This window comes from Penicillium nucicola (assembly GCF_028828085.1).
Source record: "Penicillium nucicola strain IBT 29836 chromosome Unknown utg000006l, whole genome shotgun sequence".
NCBI classification, from domain to species: domain Eukaryota; kingdom Fungi; phylum Ascomycota; class Eurotiomycetes; order Eurotiales; family Aspergillaceae; genus Penicillium; species Penicillium nucicola.
Genome location: NW_026643130.1, coordinates 77,283 through 97,710, shown reverse-complemented (window position 1 = coordinate 97,710; position 20,428 = coordinate 77,283). Strand labels below are relative to the sequence as shown.

The window sequence follows — 20,428 nt, the reverse complement described above, 5'->3', positions numbered from 1 at the left end:
TAATGCAGGACTTTTCTTATACTCCTATGACACCCTATTTTGCTTCGTATGATATCGACATAGAAATTGCTGGGAAACCGGCCATTTTCGGCCTAGAGAGAGTGTTTCCAAATTCAGTATTCGACATGGGCTCGTATACTGCTAATTTAGCACATTTTTCTTTGTTTAAAGTTGTCTGTCTATACGAACCCTTACCGAAATTCTTGCTCATCATCTATGCTCTGTGCCTTTTAACAATAGCTCTTCTCTAGAGACCCGGTGTATCCCGATGCCACCATCTCTTCCATGGTTGGAGGCAGAATGCTTCAATTTCTCTCCGAGCATCCTCGTGAGATCAAAAATCTTCTTCTCCATACTTCTTTGAAACATAATCGTCATAGACTGGCTTCTTGATCCCATCATGTTCCGCCACCAATCTTAATTCTTCCAACTCCACAAATCCCAGTCCGATCAACATAGACACCAGTTTTTTCTTATATTCTGAGCTTTGAAGAGAAGCCTCAGAACTCCTGATATCCGTCAGAATTCCATTCTCATGATATTTCTTACACTTCCGTTTCACTCACTGTCTCATGGCTTGGGATTGCTTTGTGACCCATTCATTCAACTTCGCAATATAGGCAGTCGCGAAGATAAATACCAATGATGCTCCAGGGACTCGGCTGTTATGGACGCTCAGCGCTGCCACTAGCGGAATGGAGATCGCATAGATCTGGCTCGCTGAATAGGTTCGGATATAGGGTGTGTAGCTGAAAAAGAAAATGGCTAATCGGGCATAGACAAAGCTATCTAGCGCGTACACCGCTACCTTGTATAGACTGGGTATGCCACAGAAAAATGAAATCAGGGTCACGACCGGACGTAGGCAGGCACCCGCTTGATACGGCGGCCGGGTGGTTCGAGGATCTCCTCGGCGGAGTGTCTTGACCAGCTCGAAGCTCGTCCATGACCAAATGAGACAGAAGAGTACATCCAGAGCATCGGGCAAGAGGTCCGCGTCTCTTTGGAATATCGCATTCAGTCGATACCGGACCGCCCCGGTGAGACCTGTGAACACATGGATGTACAGGTATATCTTCTTCTTGTGGAATTTCCGATGATAAATGGAGATTTGGTGCTGCGTATGGTAGAGGACGATTGCCAGGAAAGAGATGCTGAAGGAAACCGGCCCAAGATGATCCTTCAGCGCTGCAATTCGCGGCAACTCCAAAAGTGAGGGATTCATTGTGAGCGCGACCATTGTAAAAACCAAAACTATTCCGTAGACCAGGAGAGGAGGCTTCAGCGTTATAAGCTCCTTGGTCTTTTTCATCTTGGGATAGATGCAGATGCTATCTCTCGCCCTTCGCCTATTGTTCACGCGTTACACGGCATTGGCTTTGATCGGCACTGAATCATGAATCAGAAATGAGTTCGGACTGTCGGTGAAGATTTTCTCGCTCTCGAAGCTGGCCGAGGTGACACGATCTCTGGATATGCTTTCGTGGTGTCGAAGAATCCTGCCAGTCGATTCTTAAAGCGAACTTTGCCAAATGACTCTCACGCAGGTCTGTCCCAAAGGAGACCAGATTGACCTCGTTGGTGTAATCGTCCGAGTCCAGGACACCCAATGTGCGAGTCTGAAATAAGCATGATATAAGTGAGGCTATGATCATTGCTCCCTCGGTTCTCTCCAACTGGCTCAGTCGGTGGATCTCTGACTTGCATCCGCCCACTCGTCACTGTTCGTGGCGCGTTGAGTAAACCCAATGATAGGCCTCTCTTAGTTACACAGGATCGCTATCGATGATATCAAAGCCTTCCGATGCACTCTGATTGGCTCGATGTGATGAGGTTCGAGATCAATATCCATTCAACTCTGAATCAGCGGTGGTTATGGCCTCTACGCCACGAATCCGGAGCAGACGTCAATACAGCTTTGTGTAACCGTCCATGACAGGTTTATGCAGTCTGTCAAGGTCTAAGCCTGAACCGAAGACCGGATATTTACCAGTTGATCTCGTCCCTCAGAGTTGATTGGTGGGGGAGATGCTGCATAGAACCAATCAGTGAAGTCCTCCGCGATGTTGCCTGCTTGAGTTGGGACTATATAATATCGACAATCGGAATTAGACTTTGTCACATTTCATCTATCGCATTTGCTATCTTGAAGATCCCATACGAATCGGAAGGAAGCAGGGCAAGATCATGGCGACTTCTCCTCACTGGCAACGTCATGTTGGCCTCTGTTCGTATGGCGAAAAACTACGAGTTTTGGTCCATTCTAGCATCTGGAATGATATAAAGGGTCATGAATTATCTCCCACCGAGTGTTTTTCATCCTATTCATTCGGATAGTTACGAACAGAATAGTCTGCGATATGCCAGCCCCATCCGAATCCTCTTCGCGTGATCTTCTCTCCTTGAAGATATTTGACCATCACTATGAAGATTCCACACGCGTGGAGGAGCTGCAACGCTCTTATTTCCGAGCTAAGCATATTGCCAGATTACATGGTATGATTGACCACGGTGTATGAACTCGGGAAAAGGGCTAAGACGAAAGCGAACTGAAATTAGATCTGAACTTGGAAGATGTGCATCATCTCACTACCAAATTTTGGGATGTTCACAGAGACAATATCATTGTCAGAGATACGACCGCCCAGATTCTGGTCACGATCCAGTTCAACCTGGTGGCGGGGACACTCGCTCCCTTTGTTCTGGAGAGACCTGACCTCAAGCCCTTTATGAAACAGGTTTTGAACTTTGATGTATCGTAAGTTTGGTGACTTGTGTTTCCAATGATCCTACTAACAGAAAACAGAGCTTCTTTCATGCTCAACGAGGTCGGCCATGGCTGTGATGCAAGGAACCTGGAAACCACCGCCACTTGGAGGGCGGATGGTAGTTTTACCCTTCATACACCTAATGCTGGGGCTATGAAGTAAGAGGTCCCTCTCATTTCTTATGAGTGCATTCAAGTAACACGGTGTTAGGTTTATGCCGCCATCTATGCCAATTCCCGGAGTTCGTCGCGTTGGACTTGTTTTTGCGCGTCTCTTGGTGAAAGACGAAGATCGTGGAGTTCGAGGGTTTTTAGTTCCTATTACGGATGGACAGGAGATGTGTAAGGGTGTACAGTCATGGTATGTATGAACCAGAGAAGGCCCAATAGCACGATGCTCAAGACTTACATTGATACCATAGGCTTCTTCCGTCAATCACTGGTGGCAAGATGCTAGACCACAGTCTAACATCGTTCGACCAGGTTCGACTCCCTCCGTCAGCAATGCTTGGAAAACTTGAAATGCCTGCCAATTTGCGAAACCAATTTCTGTCTTCTATCAGTCGTCTTGGAACAGGTGCATTGGCGCTGAGTCTCTGGATCATTCCGTTCCTCAAGTGTTCTGTTTACACAGTGGGAACGTATAGTCAGAACCGAACGGTGCAACAGGGTGCGCGTGGTAAACGAGCTCCTATCATCTCATTCCGAACTCAACAGATTCCAATTCTTCATACTCTGGCACGCATTGCGGTCATGGAGGCATTCGCCGATTGGATGACCGATCTATATTCGAACCGCCAGTATGCATACCACCCGGATGCTAGACATGGACTAGCGGTGATTGTGAAATGCCTCTTTATACAGAATGGTCAGAGTAGCCTGAAAGATCTGATTGAGCGGAGTGGTGCCCAGGGAGTTTATCCTCATAACCAAATGACAGCATTTGAGGTAACAAGCATCTCTGAAACACCCCAACTTTGAATGAGACTGACCTGTACTTTTAGTCTCTGACTCGAGCCACCGGTATCGCTGAAGGGGAGGTGCTCGTTCTTTCAATTCGTATGTTGACTCTCAACTGCTCCATTGTGGCTGCCCTATTAATATCTCTCAGGTCTGGCCACTGAAATACTTATTGGCCGGTATGATGTGCCTCCAGCCAAAAGGCCAAACTCTCTGCTAGCGCAGCACGAAGCTGGAGTGATGGCCGAGCTCAAGGCACACATGACAGGGATTCAGGACCACAGGGGAGAAGAGTACAGCAAAAAGATACTACCTCAATGCAGACCTCTTGTCCTAGCCATTGCACAGCGCATGGCGTATGAGGCTGCAGTTGATGCATGTGTCGATCCGGCCTTGCTAGAACTTTTCGAAGCCGATGCGATAAGTGTAGACTCTGCTTGGTATACTGAGACTCTCGGGTTGAGTCGGGCAACTCAGTTTGAGATGGACTCCAAGGCCCTGGATGCCGTTTACCCTCGCTTGCAGACTCTTCTAGATGATCTTGATGTGGAGCCATATTGTACTGCGGCGATGCTGTCCCCGGACAGATGGAGTGGCATTATCAATGCCTCTCAGACGTTCACGGGAAACGCACAGTTTGAGTTCTCGGGGAGACCTTCCTCCAAGCTCTAGTAGGGCTTACGCAAACAATTCAATGAAGCGTGTATCAAAGCAAGAACCGGATCTGCGCAGTGTTGAATCCACAGTTGGGATATAAATGCGGTGACGAACTTGGCTGTACCTTTCATGTGCAGTGCGCTGGATATCTCAAGATAGTCTTTCAATTTATGGTTGTTGCAGAATGAATTAGGGGTTCAATTGAAACTTCATCAATTTCCCGCCCTCGACCATTGTAATGCGCGTAGCTGGCGAATTAGGAATCAGAAGTTTGAAATGAACTTCTGAACCTCTATCCCCGATATGCCTGGCCGATGAAAACCGCGATAATTCATAGTTGTATGCAGAGAAAAGATACGCGCGCAAGGGATGCGAAGATTGAGAGCCCCGATCGTCCCACGGTTCGCGTGAAGCCTAAATGAGCCTCAATCGCGCCAATGGCATCGCAAGATCTTTGGATTTTGGCGATTTCTACGTCAAGATGCATCTTCCATATGCAGCATTCTGCTTTGTTCAATTCTTTATTTAAAATCATGTTTCGCTAGAAGTATCACCGATTCTCACCATGTCATGTGTCGTCATGACTTTTCGTGAAATCCGCCCGAGGAGATGTAGTCGGCTGGAGATGAATTATCGATTTAAATCAAGGCCGACCGGAGAAGCTTCTCCATCTCTTGCAACGACTCGGATTTCGACGTCACACTGGACATGAGATACAGAACGTTACCAAGGACGCGCGAGTGGACATTGAACTTATCACCGCCAATAGAGAGCTTTGTTTGCAGACCCTTGGCAGCGTTGGAGGTATAGCCTGCAGAAATGTTAGTGGGAAGATGGTGTTATGATCGTGGTGGTCCTTACCTCCACCCTCGGCATCACGTAGGGAAATGCTAAGCACAGTCCCGATAGCAAAGACACTTTCCACTGATTCGGCACAGGACAGGTCCTGTAGCAGACCTTGGGACCACACACTCCAAACATCGGGAGTGGAGGCTCCAGAGGGAACAACTGAGCTGCTGTGCCAGTCATCGCGGAATCCATCCCAGGATCCGTTTGAATCGAGCTGTGCCATGGTCTTCAGTGAGTCGACAGCGACCGTGCAGCCTACAGCGTGCGCAGTGTAGCTGTGGCCGTGGAGGAGAGCATCACTTTTCTCCGGGCTAGAAAATGCATTGAAGATCTCCTCGCTAGCCACCGTCGTACAAAGCGGGATCAAACCACCGGTGAGAAGTTTGGCGTTGACCGCAACGTCTGGGTGAATGCCCAGGAATGAAGCAGATGTGGGACGGCCCAGACGGTACAGACCAGTGAACACCTCGTCAAAGATGATTGGTAGACCTGACCAGGACGGGGACTCCTTAGGAGCAGTAGCATCAGAAGAGAATAGCTCCGGGTGTTCGCGGACGACATCAGCCAGGCATCTCTGGAATAGTGGGTCACAGAAGAGCATTCCACCAGCACCAAGGATAACAGGCTCCATAATCAGAGCACCAAATTTCATACCCTGGCGCTGGACCAAGTCCTCAATGGTGCGGTGGATATAATCCTTGTAGCGCTGAGCGGTAGCAGATCCAATACGCTGTTCAAGATCGAAGACTGAGCCCAATGAAGCAAAGTCGGCATTATCACCCAGATCCGCTTGAAGCTCACCGGGAATCTCAACTTTCCATGACCCGCCAACCATCTTGACCAGCGGGAAGTCAAACCAGTGACCACGGCCACGGTACCATTCAACCTTTTGGTTAAAGGTGGATGGCTCTGAGCAGTCCATTACACCAATAGTGTCGCCGTGATAGCTGCCCTTGAGACCCAGAATGCCAATTTGCTCCTTGCTTGCGTCCCAGCCGTAGCGGTCGCAAGAGGCGCGCAGACCCATTTTTACGGCCACTTCCATTCCTGTGCTTCCGTTGTCCGTGTAAAAGACCTTGGTGAACCGTGGGTTTCCAATAGTCTCCAGCAAGCGACTCGCAAGAGATAGCGCCGGTTCATGGACGGCGCCCGCGAACATAACATGCCCGTACCGGCCAGCGGCGTAGGCTGCAGAAAGTGATAAATCAGGGTTGCCATGGCCCAAACCTTGAGTCCACCAGGATGCCGACCCATCGAATGTTGGCTGTAATTGACTTTCGGTATTTTTGGACGAGTTGGATTTCAACGTCTGGAAGTAGTCATCGTGGGCCGAGTCAATCACGGTGATGTCCTTGGCTTGCATGCCTTGGTGCTGAGTGAAAGGGTACCAGATCAGATCTCGGGCACGGTCGCCCATCTCTTCTAGACGTTCAATACGCTCGGTATTTTTGACTGTCATCTCCTCCAAGAGTCTGAGAATGTCAGACTCCTGTGCGGACTTCTCGTAATAGGTGAGCATAGCTTCCTCATCTCTCAATTGATCATCTGCGCCGGGCTGAGATGGGCGAGATGGAGGTTTTGGCAGTGATACTAGAGGAATGCTCTTGCTCTTAAAGTAATCACGGAGGTATTCGTGATTTTGGTAGTAGTCATCTCGGAACAAGAGTACCGATTGCACGTCATAGCCGCGAAGTAGCAGCGACTCGTAAGCAGAGATGGAGGAAGAGATCCCCCCTAGGCGAGAGTCTGCGACCATCACGATTGGCAGCCGAAGAGGTCGGTACAAGTCTGCCTGTGAGTTGCCATTGGGGCCTGGGGAGTGGACACCCCCCGCAGTCTCGACAAGAGCAAAGTCGATATCCGACTGAGCCCAGCTGGACAGAGTCTTGTGAATTGAGGCGAGTAGATCATCGTCTCGTGGGATCTGTCTCGATCAGCTTTGTAAATGACGAGAATATATCGGAACTCACCACTTTGTCCTTGGCAGCCAAATGCGGGCTAACCGGGTCATCGAATTGGTAAAGACATTTGGTCAATGTGCCCGCGCCAAAGCGCTTTAAGTGTCTGCAAGTAAGTTAGGGGCTGATCTCGAAGCAATGGGCCCAATTGTAGCATTGTAACTTACTGATCATCGGCGTCGTCCAACGCTCCTGTGGACACCGGCTTGAGGAATGCAGCTTGTTGTTTCTGCCGTTGGATCGCATTGCACAACACAGTCGAGACAATTGTCTTTCCCACATCAGTATTGGCCCCATAGACCTGATGCGCACGCAAGTTGCGCCACAGCGCAGCACCGACAGGCATTGTTGAGGTGAAGTTGTAGATCGCGGCGGGCGAGTCAACCTGGTGGATCCCGTGACCTCTCCACTCACCGAGGTTATTCTCGTTGAATCCCAACCGGTTGCGGTTCCGTCTCCAATTACCTGCCAATTATCTGCCAATTGTCTGTCAATTGGCTCGTGTTCGTGTTTGGGCTCGGTTTCCCTCGGAGATAATCAAGTGGACGATCATCCCGAGATCGGAATCCAGGAACATCCAGAAACATCCACAGCCAACGGCTTCCTGCAGAGGTGCCTGGAACATCACAACCTCACAATGGCTTCAGTTCACACATCGTCAACGCCGACACTCGTGGAGTCTCTCTCCGCAGCACTAGCACTTCGGGAAACCAAGTCTGCCCGCCGGAGATTAACTGTTCTACCCCGGACGGCGGTAGACTTCTCTTCCAATGACTTCCTCTCATTGTCAACGTCGCCCGCCTATCGCAAAGGGTTTTTGGCGCTTCTGAACAACACTCCTCCGTCATTTCCCTTTGCCAGCGGCGGTTCTCGGCTTTTGGACGGGAATTCGGCGTATGCGGAAGAGCTTGAAAACTTTGTCGCGGACTTTCATCAAGCTCCGACGGCATTGCTGTTCAATTCAGGCTATGATGCTAATGTCGGAGTGCTCTCCAGTCTCCCCCAGCCCGGGGATGTGATTCTGTATGATGAGCTCATTCACGCCAGTGCTCACGAGGGAATGCGTCTCTCCCGGGCGGGGGCTCGGAAGATGTTCCCTCACAGTTCGCCAACAGGCTTAAAAGAGGTTCTCCAGGCCCAGATTGCGGTGGATCCAGCGATTCGGAATGGCAGCCGTAATGTCTTTGTGGTTGTTGAATCGATATACAGCATGGACGGAGATGTGGCTCCTATCAAAGAGTTCATTCAAGTTGTGGATGATCTGCTCCCTGCGGGTAATGGATATTTCTATGTTGACGAGGCGCATGCGACTGGTGTATTTGGACCCAAGGGGGCTGGAGTAATCCAGGAACTTGGTGTACAAGATCGTATGTTCATTCGAGTACATACCTTTGGCAAGGCCCTGGCCAGTCACGGAGGTACGCCTTTTAACATTGACGAGCGCCTGGGATCATATACTGACATTCCTCTAGCCATGGTGCTCTGTGGACCTGAGACGAGGGACTACTTGATTAATTATGCCCGGAGTCTCATCTATACCACTGCGCTGGGATACCCGTTCTTGGCGTCGATACGTGCTGCCTATGAGCTCCTCTCATCTGGTGAAACAATATCGGTAAGCTACTACCATCTGCACACGTTCCGAGCTCAAATTACTGATCGACTTGCAGCTACAGAATCGACTTCAACAATTGATTCGACATCTTCGACAGAAACTAGATGGACTTCATACCCATCCATCTGTCATGTTTGAGGTCGACCATTTCCCCACATCTCCCATCATCTCCCTTCGCACATCACAGCCACGACAGCTGGCCAGTTCGTGTCAAGAGAAAGGATTCATCGTTCGGGCAATTATGCCCCCCACCATCCCCGATGGAAAAGAGCGGGTACGAGTTTGCATGCACGCAGGCAATACGGAAGCCGAGATTGATGGCTTGGTGCAAACGATTCAGCTGTGGCTAGACGACAGTCGTAAACGGATAGCGAAGATATGAGGTGCCCTAACAGACGACATAACGGTATATTAGAAGATTAACGAGGAAAGAGACAGAGCCCCCAAATCTATAGCCCAGAGCTATAATTATACCCTTTTTTTGGAGATTCTCATCATGTCAGTTGCGGAAAATAAAGTTGACTTGCTCTGCAAGGCTGTGCTCTAGCACAGCAATGCCTCGTAAATCTTGGTACTTAAAGCTCTGTATAAGATCTTCCTTGAGCATACTGTCAAGTGCGTATGTCTGCTCTTTTACAATGATCTCAGGGGGTTTAATGTAGAAGTTTAGATATTTACGTATTTGTGGCGGTGAGACCTAGTGCTAGTCAGGTCGGGCTTTTATCGTAACTGATTTCTGCATAATTACGGAGTCTTTAATTCCAAATTTACATCGATCGAGCCACAATCTCAGAGTCAAGATGCATGAGAGTAGAAAGCTTAAGTGGTGATGGTCATCACAACCGAATAGTGTGTAGTGACTCGGAAATTCCTCTGGTTATTGTAGGCAAATCGAGCCTCTCTCTCACATAATATTGACTTAGTGTAAAATATATTGACTTTTGAGACATTATACATTACCACCACGGGTTCGCATGAATAGATTGGCAGGCCTGTCGCGGTGTGCAAACTCCGGATCGACAATGTAGTCAATATCAGTGCCGACAGGCTTGAAGCCCATCTGACCGTATACATGTCGGCCCATGGCAGATGCCTCTGTGATAGCCTCCAAATCGCCACGTCGCTGGGCTTCATCAAGACCCCATTGCACCAGGGCTCGTGCGAGGCCCTTTCGCTGATAGGCTGGATCGACGACGCACATATCCAGGATCATCACTGCGGGCGGCGTGGCGGTCGCCTTTTCTTGGATAACCTGATTGCGGCGTCGGAAAAATGAACTCATCACTTGTGTGATATATCGCTGTTCTGTTTCATTTCCGGGGTAGAGCGATTCCAGCTGTAAGGCTTCACCAAGATTCTCTGCTGGCTTATCACCATGACCTTCGACGGCTGAAGCCTGGACCCAAATGGCACACCCGGCGATTACACGGCCGCCCTCGGAGTTGGGGAGGGTAGCTTTGAGGAAAACGGTGTTGGGAAGGCCATCTTGGTTCTGAGTAATGGTGGACCAACGAGAAACCATTGCTGCAGCTCCACGCGCAATTCCTGCGGGCTTTTCCCAGTCTGGGTTCATGCACATCCAGACAGCATCTTTGGCTTGACGCCCGAAAGCTTCGCTTGCACAGTGAAAAGCCTGGGTGAAATCCTCAGCTTGGCTGATTGGTTCGATACGTAATCCGTGATCCATTGTGATACAGTTTAAAAAGGCAACTTGCAAGTCAATGAAGATGCGAGAATGAGAGCAAGGAGAGAACTAGTACATGTGTCCAAGTGCCCCCCGGTTGACAGCCCGGGGGCCAGAGCATATATTAGTCATCCCGGCTAATCCTCGGGCTTGCGCATAGATCTCTGGAAGGGCTTGTTTCTTGGGGGGTGCTATGTTCTATTCTTGAATCGGTTCTAGTTTACTTGGATGCATGAGGAAGGTTGGGAACTCAAACTGCAATTTATACAGAAGCCCATATGTGATCTACACGTGAACAATGGAATTCCTCTCTACATAAAAGTTCGTTCAAACCGGTCGATTAATTGAGAAACAAAATCATAGAACTGTATTTGCGGTAAAGGAAAGATAAAGAGAGACTATTAGAAAAAAAAATAGAAATTAATTGACCTATGAAAATAAGAAAAGCAGAAGATCCAATGGCTCTCACCTGTAGATCGCCCCCTAATTACTCGATATCAATACCAAGCCAGGTTGTATCCATGAGGGCAATTTCAAAGCTCTCATCATTAGGCCAGTACAGGCTCAGCAAAGACCGCCTGAACTCATCAAAGTTCTTCTCGTGGTTATGAACATCGAAATTCTCTTCATTGCTGAACCGGAATTTTCGTCCGTTAATATGCCAGCTCGTAAATGGGGCACTGGTCTGTCGAACAATCATACGTCCAACCGGTGCTGAAGGAATGCTAAAGTCAATAGGGAAGCTAGGGTCTGTAAGCTGTCGCTCACAAATGTCTCGCAAGTTCATCTCAGTTTGCTCCCATTGTGGTCGCCACTGTTTGAAGACCTCTGTCCACTCTTCGTCAGTGCCACTGTCAGCTAGAATTGCGCACATGGACCACACAAAATGGGCGCTACAGAGCCACTCACCAAAGTGTCCAATGATCACATTTGAGTCACGGGAGAATCGGATCAGGCTAAAGGGAATAATTGGGTCTTTGTCTTCTGCTAGAAGGGCAGAGTAGTATGGAGGAGCGGGGGACAAGTCGCGATACTGGGGAGGGGAAGCGGTTAGACTAATACTATTGCTGTGTTGATTCGTACAAATTTCCGGGGCTGGGATTCGCCTGCCCCGAGTAATCGGTCTGCGATTATGCGATGAGTCGGGCATGATTATCACTTGAAGAGACTCTGTGTTGTTGGGGTAAGTCAAAGTTTGGGTGTATAGGGGGTAAGCTGAATCGGTCACAGTTTGATACTGTGGAAGAGTCAATAGTGTGAATGATACTGGAACTTTTATCTCGGGATGCTGCACTACTTTATATACTTCAGGCTTCAAGAAGAGATTTTTGTCGAGGCCAAAGACGTCTTGACTCGATGCCTCCTTTCAACGCCTCAAAAATGGAGTTCGATTGAGCAAAAAGGCCATTGTGCAAATATCTTTGTTTGAATGCATGCTTTGTAACATGAACCTTGGCGAAAAAGGGATCTTTGTAAGGTTTTATCCTTCTTTCGAGTCTCAGTATTGACCTGTGACTATCGCTTGCAAAGAAAAAAAAGAGCCTGAAAGAAATCTACATCTGAAATTGAATATGATTCTCTTACTGAGATTCACTCCTTCATTTTTCGGTACCGTGCAGTCTCCAACTCCTCAACCCCATGGGAACGATACCATCACCTAAATTCCTGTAGGCCTAGCACCAACAGTCCCCGAGAATCCAGGAGGAGCACCCCCAGGCCCATCACCAGGCCCGCCCATGCCAGAATCAGGATTCGCAATACCCCCTTCCTCAGTATTGTAAGCAGCAGGCGTAACATCCCGATCAACAGTCGGGTTCACAGCAACGGAAATCCAAGCGAAAATTCCATCGGAGATATCATCACCGAGATAAACGTATTCCATGAATGGGTCAATCGTTTCTGCTTCTTCCGATAGAATCCCATCTTCGGCATTTGTCGTTAGACTTTGCGTATTGGTGTTGTAGGGAGCTGTCAACTCCACTGCGGTTATTAGATCTTGGTCGAAGAATGTTTGGCCCACGTATGACGAATGGGTCTTGTAGAGACCTGTTATTGTGCCGTTGACCAGGATCTTGGTTTCGTTTTTGGGGTGGGTGAGAACTTGCTCTTGTTAGGGTTTCCGTACTTTAAAGTATCTCGTGGAAGGATTGTGTGAGGTGTGGATAGTGAGTAGCATACCGTGAATGTGAGCTGTTCGACCTGTGTAGTGACCCGGAAAGACAGATTCAAAGTGAACGACGCCATCTCCATCGCTAGCCTGAATCCCTCGCAGCCAAGTGGTATTGATGTTTTCTTCGTCGGAAGAATCTCCATTTCCACCTGCAACGATGCCGGAGTAAACGCCCTGATATAACCATTAATAGTGTCCCTCGATTAGGGCTCAAAGACAGGTAACCGATTTAACTCACAGTAGCATTACAATGCCAGAGATCCATATAGATATCCGGAAGTGGATCACAAGTATTGGTATCGATCAACTGGATATCCATGTAAAGAGGGACACCCTGCTGGGATTCGACGATGTCCTCTCGAACAAGTTCACCTGAGACATCTGCATCATATAAGAAAGCTTTCAGCCCACAATTTGGATTTCATTGACAAACAGTAAGGCCCCTGAGTAACATCAGGAGCAAGGATACAAGTTCCCCCAGATCCGAACAAAATGCTCGGATCAGAAGAGAGATCAATGCCCGTGAGGTTCGAGTGATGCGAGATAGTCAAATCTTCAGCTAGACTGCGGGCTTTGATGAATGATCCAGCTATAATAGACATCACTTTAGTCAGGGCTATCTAAAGCCAGGTCTTTGGCTGGGACATACCATAGTCAATACCACGACGGCGACGCAAATGCTTGACAGCCATTTCGCGACGCACTACACTCCGTCTCTCATGGCCTCTCGCTTTCAGCTTAGACGCACACTGAGCAAGACTTCGTGCGTGAATGGGGGCATTTTGAAGGAATGCAGCTCGTTCAGCAGCTTCTGCTTTGATATCATGTCCTGGATGGGCGGATACAAAGATTGTCAGGCCAACTAGACCGAGGTAAACTATGGATGAAAGATGAAGCATTATTGCTGATACAGATGAAATCGGTATTCAAAGGGATGATTTGACTTGGAGCTCGGGATTGTTGTTTGGATGAATTATGGATGTCTCGTAGCGGAATCAACAAGTCTATTATATGTTTTTTGTAGGTCAATTGCATGTGTTGAAAACGGAGAGCTTCTTCATTGAGAATAGTGTAGTCCGCAAGATCCCCTTGATTGATGAAGCTGACGACGAAAGTCAGGGTCCCATGGCAGTATCGACAAATAGAACACGACACATTTCTCAGAAAAACGCCGCTACCAAGCTGGCGTCGGAGCCCTATGATGCTTCGATCACGAGCAGAAAGCAGCCTTCTGCCAAGGACTTTGAAATAGGCTGGGGTTGATTGGATTGTAAGTGATGAAGGAGGAGAATGCACGACGGCCCTTCAAGCAAACAGATGTTCAACCCCCGTCGATCATCATCGACTAATGCCAGCCAAGGAATACTGGATTCTTAGTTCCTGGTGAGTAAGCGGAGGAACAGGGTCCAATGCCGGATGCTGTAGCTATAAAGTACAGTTGCATGTTAAGTCGATTTGCCATCGTAGCTGAAATAATCGATGTTGGCAAAACACCATTAGAATAGATTATGTGGACTTTTTTTGGACCTTACACCCTAAATGTTGAATGAGTTGTATGAAGAAAGAGTCAAAGACATCAAAATGATGCCTTCCCTCTGCACTGTAAGGAAGATCGGTAATGCGTCGGAGATCCGTCCTGACTCCTCACGGATATCCTCCGTTATGCAAATGCGACAGAGCACCAGCAAGATCCCTGTAACTATAGCTAATGAACGAATGGGAACTAGCACTGTGTGTACTAGAGTGTAGAGTAGACTAGGGTCTAACCCCAGGGGTTGGTTTCAACGTGGACACGGATGGCATACGTACTTCTCCTTGGCATCTCTTCCTGTGACAAGTTCTGTTTCGTCGGGAGATAAACCGCGCAATTCTTGGCAATTGCTTGGAAGCGTCCTTTTGTCGCGCGTTCGACAGTGTGGCGCATATGCTCAGTGTGAATCGGATTGGTCTATTAGGCCGTAGTTTACCCGCCTTGGCTTTCTTGAGAATAAGTTAATACGAATTTACGAGAACAAGATTTAGCAATAAAAATTAGTCAATTATGATACATGCAGCTTCATGGATATTGAACAGGAACACATCAAACATCAACACGTGGTAGAGACAGTAACAGGCGTAGAGAGTAAGAGTCAGAGTAAATGGCTTGAGACAAGCGTAAATTACTGAGCACCTAAATCTCAAATGATTAAATAACAAAAGATACCACCATATCAGAGCCAGTCTGATAGGTCAGATTAGAGCAATAGATCAAATCTAAACCTCCTGCTGGGTAATGGTAGGACCGGTAGCCATCTTCTCGTCGACAAGGCCGATCTCGGCGGTGAAGGTGGAGTGAGGCTTCCACTTGGCGGATGTGCGAGGGGTGCTCTCCTCCATCATCTTGTCAACCTGCTCCAGGGTGAGACCCTTGGTCTCGGGGATGAGGAAGTAGGTGTAGATGAAGGCGCAGGCGCAGAGGGAGCCCCAGATGAAGAAGACCTTGGCGCCAAGGTTGCCCTTGTCGGCATCGACCATGTAGGGGGTGATGACGGCGATGATGCAGTTCCAGAGCCAGTTGGAGGCGGTGGAGAGAGCGACACCACGGGAACGGATGGGCAGAGGGTAGATTTCACCAATGACGACCCAGGCACCAGGACCCCAGGTGGTGGCGAAGAAGAAGATGTAGATACAGATGAGGGCGATCATGGCAGAGACAGCAGCAGGGTTGGCACCATCAGTAACACCGATGATGGCGACGATGAACTGGCAGATAACCATGCCGAGAGCACCCCAGAGGAGGAGGGGACGACGACCGAGCTTCTCAATGGCGTAGAAGGAGAGCGGGGTGGAAACGACGTTGACAATGGTGGTGATCATGCTCAGGAGGAAAGGATCCTGGATTGTGCCGAGCTGCTTGAAGAAGGTGGTACCGAAGTAGAAGACAAAGTTGACACCGGTCCACTGCTGCATCATCTGGAGAGATGTACCGAGAATCGTACGGCGCAGGTTGCTGTTGGGCTCCCAGAGACTGCCGCTGAAACAGCTGAGCCAGGTGGTGAAGTAGCCACCCTGGGGGATGTGCATCATCTCGTACTGGTTGTTGGCGTCAATCTCGTTCAGCTCCAGGGTGACGTATTCGGAGTCAACAGGCTGGCCACGAATACGGGCGAGCACATCACGAGCCTTCTCCTTCTCGCCCTTGCGGATGAAGTAACGAGGCGACTCGGGCAAAAAGAACAGACCGCTAGCCAGGATAACAGCCCAGAGCATCTGGAGGGCAATAGGAATGCGGTAGGCACCAGTGTCCTGGCGGTTCTGGGTGCCATAGTCGACACACGAGGCCAGCATGAGACCGATGGTGATGCAGAACTGGTAGCCGGAGACGATGGCACCACGAACCTTGCGTGGGGCAATCTCAGACATGTAGAGAACGATAATGGCCGAGACGAAACCGATACCGAAACCGGCAATCAAACGACCAGCAACGAGGAGACCCAGGCTGCTGGCAGCAGTCTGCAGAACAACACCAATGATGAAAATGCCACAACCAGTGATGATGGTGGTACGACGACCGAACCAATCAGCCAGATCACCAGCAATCAAAGCACCGAAGAATGTACCAGCAGACAGAATAGAGACAATGAGAGACTTGCGGGAGGAGGGAACCACGAAGAGGTCGGAAGGAGTAGTAGCAGGGTCCTATGGGAAAGATTTAGCGGGCAGTTCCCAGCGGTGGACATCAGGAGGTACTCACGAGATGCTCGAACTTCTGAATGAAGTAGTTCATTCCAAGAACACCAGAGATATAACCAGAGTCATATCCAAAGAAGATACCACCAAAGGCAGCAAAGGCACACATCAAGTAGGCCTTGAATGTGACCGGGGCCTCGACACGCTCGGTGTCCGCAGGCGAGGAGACGACTCCACCACCAGGCATGGTGAGATCAAGAGCAAGAGCAAGGGGGTAAAGTTGTAGGAGACTGAAAGGGTTTCTTTAAAAAGATCTGAAAGATGTGAAGGGATACGAGAAAAAGGAATGAGACTGAGGGGGGAGGAGAGTAAGATTTATACTACGATGGACCCGCTCGACTAAGCATCCCCAGACCCCATGGTCAGAAAACCAAAAAAGTCAAAAAATGAAAAAAGCAAAAACGCAAACGCTAGCTCAGCTTTGGGCTCGGGCATGGGAAACTGTCGGCTCCTCAACTTCTCGGCTACAGAAGAAGAGGCCAAGTCGGGCTGGGAAGTATAGGAAACCGGGGAAGTCGATGCTGATTGGTTGATGAGGGACTCCGGGGAAAGAACGGGGAATTCGGGCCTGTGATTGGCTGGCTGGTGCCGTTGAAGTGGGGGGCCACACCCAACAGAGCCTCGGGCTGGACCCTCGGGACCGGCGAGACTATCCCCTTTAGGCCTGCAGTCCGGCCTCTTTGGGTTTCTGATTGGTCGGATGCGGTGGACCACGTGCCATGGGAAGTTTTTTTCTTCTCCTTTTTGCCCTTTGCGTACCTTTTGCAGGGACCCTTTGACCCTTTCGGGTTCTCGCCTTTGCCTCTCGCTTCCTATTTTTAAAATTGGTGGTCGTTAGTGTCCTCGTTGCTTCGCTTTCCATTCTGCGATCCCTTGCAGGTTAGACACGCTTTGGCCTGCTGACCCTGCAACTGCCGTGATTCCGCATAATGTCACATCGCCAGCCGTCTCAAAGCACAGACCTGGGGGACGCCACGAAATATCACTTTCCCTCTTAGTGGGCAAAGGGTCTTGGCGTAAGGCGGGCTGACTATACACTGTGTCTATAATCTATTTCGGATGGGGGATCTTTCAGGGTCTCATCCTCTAGTCTAGGCCTCATCGACCCCATGAATGAGCGAGCATAGAACCTAAACATCGACTGGAACTAGAAAATAAACAGATCATCATGACAGGCAGACGATCAATCTCTCGGGCATAACCGAGTTGGGTTCCACCCCCAGACAAGATTCCTGGCGTTTCTCTCCGGGGGAACCAACCAGTCATAGGGTCTTGGTAACCTTGGCTCCCTAGAAATCTCTGCGAGTAATTTGCCACGGGTTAATGTCGGGCCCCTAATCTCTGGGTATTCTTGGCGGGGTGGAGGTGGCATGCTACACTACCATATCCTTCGCTTTCGGGTTCACGCTATAGTACAGAGTGGCTCGACTCTATAACTTGGGCTGTTCTGATCCCCCCCCCCTCCCCTCGCTGGCGTGTTCCAAATCCAGCAAATGCTACATAAACTGTCTAAGCGCTCTCGTTTATTGGTTTGTTCGGTTTATTAGGGTTCATGAAGTTCCTGGGTTCATCTCCGTCGCTTGTCTTGACCTGTTCTAGCTGCAGGTGGGCCATGTGGTCTCTCATTCTGGGGGACCGATGAAGTGGATACACGCTGTGCCGTATGTTCTCCCGACCGAAGACCGGTTGTCCCCGTCTTTTTGCCCCGTCTTTTGGTGAGCCGAGGAACATGGTCCGATGCTCTTCGCCATGCCGGTGAGTCAATTTCGTTAGGCTGGCACAGTATGGTGGGTTCGGTTCAGGCCTGGGTTCCTACTTTCGGCCAACGGGGAGAGACACCTGGAGACACTCCGGATTTCCGGATACCGGGAGTCCTGGAGTTCTGGGGGAGATGAGGAGAAGAGGAGCTTCCCCAGGTCTGGCATTTCTCACCGGAAACCAGAAGAGTCCTAATGTCCGGCAATTATAGTTTCGTGATGCGATGAGTGAGGAGTTAGGGTTACTTGTTTATGGTGACATTCGCTCTTCATCTAAATTCTTCATCGTTCCAAGGTTCTGGTTTGGACTTTTCATAATCTAATATCCCCTTTCTCTCGGTCATGAATAATGCTGAATCTCAAGACCGTCTAACCGGTCATCCCGTCGCCAGTGTTCAAGGTGGTCCACATAATCCTTGATCCCTTGTCCCCAGATGCAAAATCGGGCTGCCTTGAATGTCTCCTTCTCATCGAGCCGAGCACCTTCTCGGTTCCAATATCCAGGGGTACAGTTAGCGACACCTTCAAGGGCTCGTGCTCTCAACAGCACCTCTTTCGTCCATCCTTCTTCCGCGGCACTACTAGGCACAACCATAAATCTTTGAATTTTTGATCCCCTGCCTGCTGCCGAGATGATGTATGCCACTTGAATTGCAAGCTGGTCCAGAACGTAGACCTGGTTTGGAGACGCCCCGGCTTGATATGGACCTGGAAAGAACAAATTGGGAAATCCAGAGCTCATAATACCATGCAGTGAGGCCATCCCTTCTTCCTCCCGTTTCTGTTTTAGGGTCTTCTGGTCTCGTCCGATGATGGGCACATGTTCACAGGCAGTGTTGCTTCCAAGACTGTATCCTGTACCGAAGATGATGGCGTCCAGATTGATTACTCTGCCATCCACGACAATACCCCGGTCTGACACTGTCTGTACGCCCTTTCCCTCGGTGTCTATCAGTTTGACATTGGGTTTATTGAAGGCTTGGAGGAAGTTGTCACTGAAGCAGGGGCGCTTGCACCAGCCTGGATACCACGGTTTCAGGAGCTGTGAAGTTGCCGGGTCAGTGACTGTGGCCTCAACACGATGGCGAATCTTCCCCTGTCGATTAATGTCTAACGATTGCATCCATGCGAGGTAGTCAGGCTGCAAAGATTTGGGACTTCCGATCAATGCACTGAAGGAGGGCATTTGGGACCATGCATCATTCACCATGTTGACGTCTTGCCGCATAGTATCATTGGATACGAAGGAGTTGAAATTCTCCATCCGTTCTCGTTGCCATTTGGGCCCTTTCTCTTGGGTCATCGTTTCCCACCAGGTAGGATCTGTGACTGAATTGTCTCGAACATCCACAGATGATGGTGTACGCTGAAATACAATAAGCTTCTTCGCCCACTGGGCCAAGTGAGGAACTGCCTGGACAGCGGTGGCACCTGTGCCCACAAACCCAACCGTCTTATCACACAATTGGCTCATGATGGGATTTTCTGGGCTCCCTCCAGTGTAAGCATAGTCCCAGCGCGACGTATGGAAAACATGGCCTTGGTATGTGTCGAGGCCATTCAGCTTCGGTCTCTTGGGGGAGTCCAGCAGGCCGCCAGCCAAAATGACAAACTCCGATTTGAGGATCGCAGCTGCGTGATCCTTGGTCGTTACCTGTACGCTCCACTGGGTCTCCTCATCACTCCAGTCAAATCTGTCGACCTTTGTTCCAAACAAACCTCGGTTCGTGAGTCTCCATCGATCGGCGATTCGCTTCGCATGCTCTCTCAACTCATTTCCAGAGACATACTTGTGAGAAGGCATGTAGTTCATCTCCTCCAACAAGGGCATGTAGATGTAACTTTCCACATCGCAAGTCAAACCGGGATATCGATTCCACCACCACGTTCCGCCGAAACCACCGGCTTTATCCACAAGGAGTATCTGATGTGCTTGACAAAAGCCTGTTTGCAGCAGACGCACCGCAAATAACAACCCCCCAAAGCCAGCGCCAACAATTAGGACTCGAAAGGTCTCTTCCCGGATGAGGTTGTCGTTGCTTGCTATCCTCTCAGCTGGATACATGTCTGCTGTGTCATCTAACTCGACGTATTGTGCAAAGCCTTCTGGTCGCAGTCTTTTCTCGCGCTCGGAATCATATCGCCTATATGTGTCTTTCGTGTTCAAGTTGCTAGTCTCAGGCCTGTTTACGGCTGGGTTGTTGGTGAGACCCATCTCTTCATGACTAATGCCAGGCTCACCCATGATGATGGATCGTAGAAGGTTGACAAAATGTTGGAGA

The 20,428-nt window shown here is 49.4% G+C and overlaps 8 protein-coding genes across 8 annotated transcripts; 2 read left to right on the top strand and 6 right to left on the bottom strand.

The window, feature by feature from the left end:
* Positions 1-334: 334 nt before the first annotated feature.
* N7511_006023 (uncharacterized protein) lies at positions 335-1,312 on the bottom strand (the record flags this gene model as incomplete). Its single annotated transcript, XM_057128400.1, has 2 exons — positions 335-509; positions 567-1,312. 2 exons carry the CDS (start codon positions 1,310-1,312, stop codon positions 335-337), a joined length of 921 nt encoding a protein of 306 aa, XP_056982956.1.
* A 1,048-nt stretch (positions 1,313-2,360) lies between these two features.
* Positions 2,361-4,399, top strand: N7511_006022 (acyl-CoA oxidase; the record flags this gene model as incomplete). The annotated part of the gene is made up of 7 exons (XM_057128399.1): positions 2,361-2,496; positions 2,560-2,758; positions 2,807-2,926; positions 2,979-3,128; positions 3,190-3,715; positions 3,772-3,826; positions 3,879-4,399. The coding sequence occupies 7 exons, from the start codon at positions 2,361-2,363 to the stop codon at positions 4,397-4,399; spliced, it is 1,707 nt and encodes a 568-aa protein (XP_056982955.1).
* Positions 4,400-5,022: 623 nt separating this feature from the next.
* Positions 5,023-7,537, bottom strand: bioDA (adenosylmethionine-8-amino-7-oxononanoate aminotransferase; the record flags this gene model as incomplete). The annotated part of the gene is made up of 4 exons (XM_057128398.1): positions 5,023-5,195; positions 5,246-7,157; positions 7,204-7,297; positions 7,359-7,537. The coding sequence occupies 4 exons, from the start codon at positions 7,535-7,537 to the stop codon at positions 5,023-5,025; spliced, it is 2,358 nt and encodes a 785-aa protein (XP_056982954.1).
* Positions 7,538-7,828: 291 nt separating this feature from the next.
* On the top strand, positions 7,829-9,188 carry N7511_006020 (aminotransferase class I/II-fold pyridoxal phosphate-dependent enzyme; the record flags this gene model as incomplete). Its single annotated transcript, XM_057128397.1, has 3 exons — positions 7,829-8,609; positions 8,664-8,806; positions 8,862-9,188. The coding sequence occupies 3 exons, from the start codon at positions 7,829-7,831 to the stop codon at positions 9,186-9,188; spliced, it is 1,251 nt and encodes a 416-aa protein (XP_056982953.1).
* A 567-nt stretch (positions 9,189-9,755) lies between these two features.
* N7511_006019 (GNAT family N-acetyltransferase) lies at positions 9,756-10,493 on the bottom strand (the record flags this gene model as incomplete). Its single annotated transcript, XM_057128396.1, has 1 exon — positions 9,756-10,493. One exon carries the CDS (start codon positions 10,491-10,493, stop codon positions 9,756-9,758), a length of 738 nt encoding a protein of 245 aa, XP_056982952.1.
* A 484-nt stretch (positions 10,494-10,977) lies between these two features.
* Positions 10,978-13,559, bottom strand: N7511_006018 (intradiol ring-cleavage dioxygenase; the record flags this gene model as incomplete). The annotated part of the gene is made up of 7 exons (XM_057128395.1): positions 10,978-11,348; positions 11,400-11,523; positions 12,175-12,590; positions 12,669-12,834; positions 12,899-13,041; positions 13,094-13,249; positions 13,310-13,559. 7 exons carry the CDS (start codon positions 13,557-13,559, stop codon positions 10,978-10,980), a joined length of 1,626 nt encoding a protein of 541 aa, XP_056982951.1.
* A 1,354-nt stretch (positions 13,560-14,913) lies between these two features.
* N7511_006017 (sugar porter family MFS transporter) lies at positions 14,914-16,576 on the bottom strand (the record flags this gene model as incomplete). The annotated part of the gene is made up of 2 exons (XM_057128394.1): positions 14,914-16,338; positions 16,394-16,576. 2 exons carry the CDS (start codon positions 16,574-16,576, stop codon positions 14,914-14,916), a joined length of 1,608 nt encoding a protein of 535 aa, XP_056982950.1.
* Positions 16,577-18,486: 1,910 nt separating this feature from the next.
* N7511_006016 (flavin-containing monooxygenase) lies at positions 18,487-20,391 on the bottom strand (the record flags this gene model as incomplete). The annotated part of the gene is made up of 1 exon (XM_057128393.1): positions 18,487-20,391. The coding sequence occupies one exon, from the start codon at positions 20,389-20,391 to the stop codon at positions 18,487-18,489; it is 1,905 nt and encodes a 634-aa protein (XP_056982949.1).
* Between the last annotated feature and the right edge of the window lie 37 nt (positions 20,392-20,428).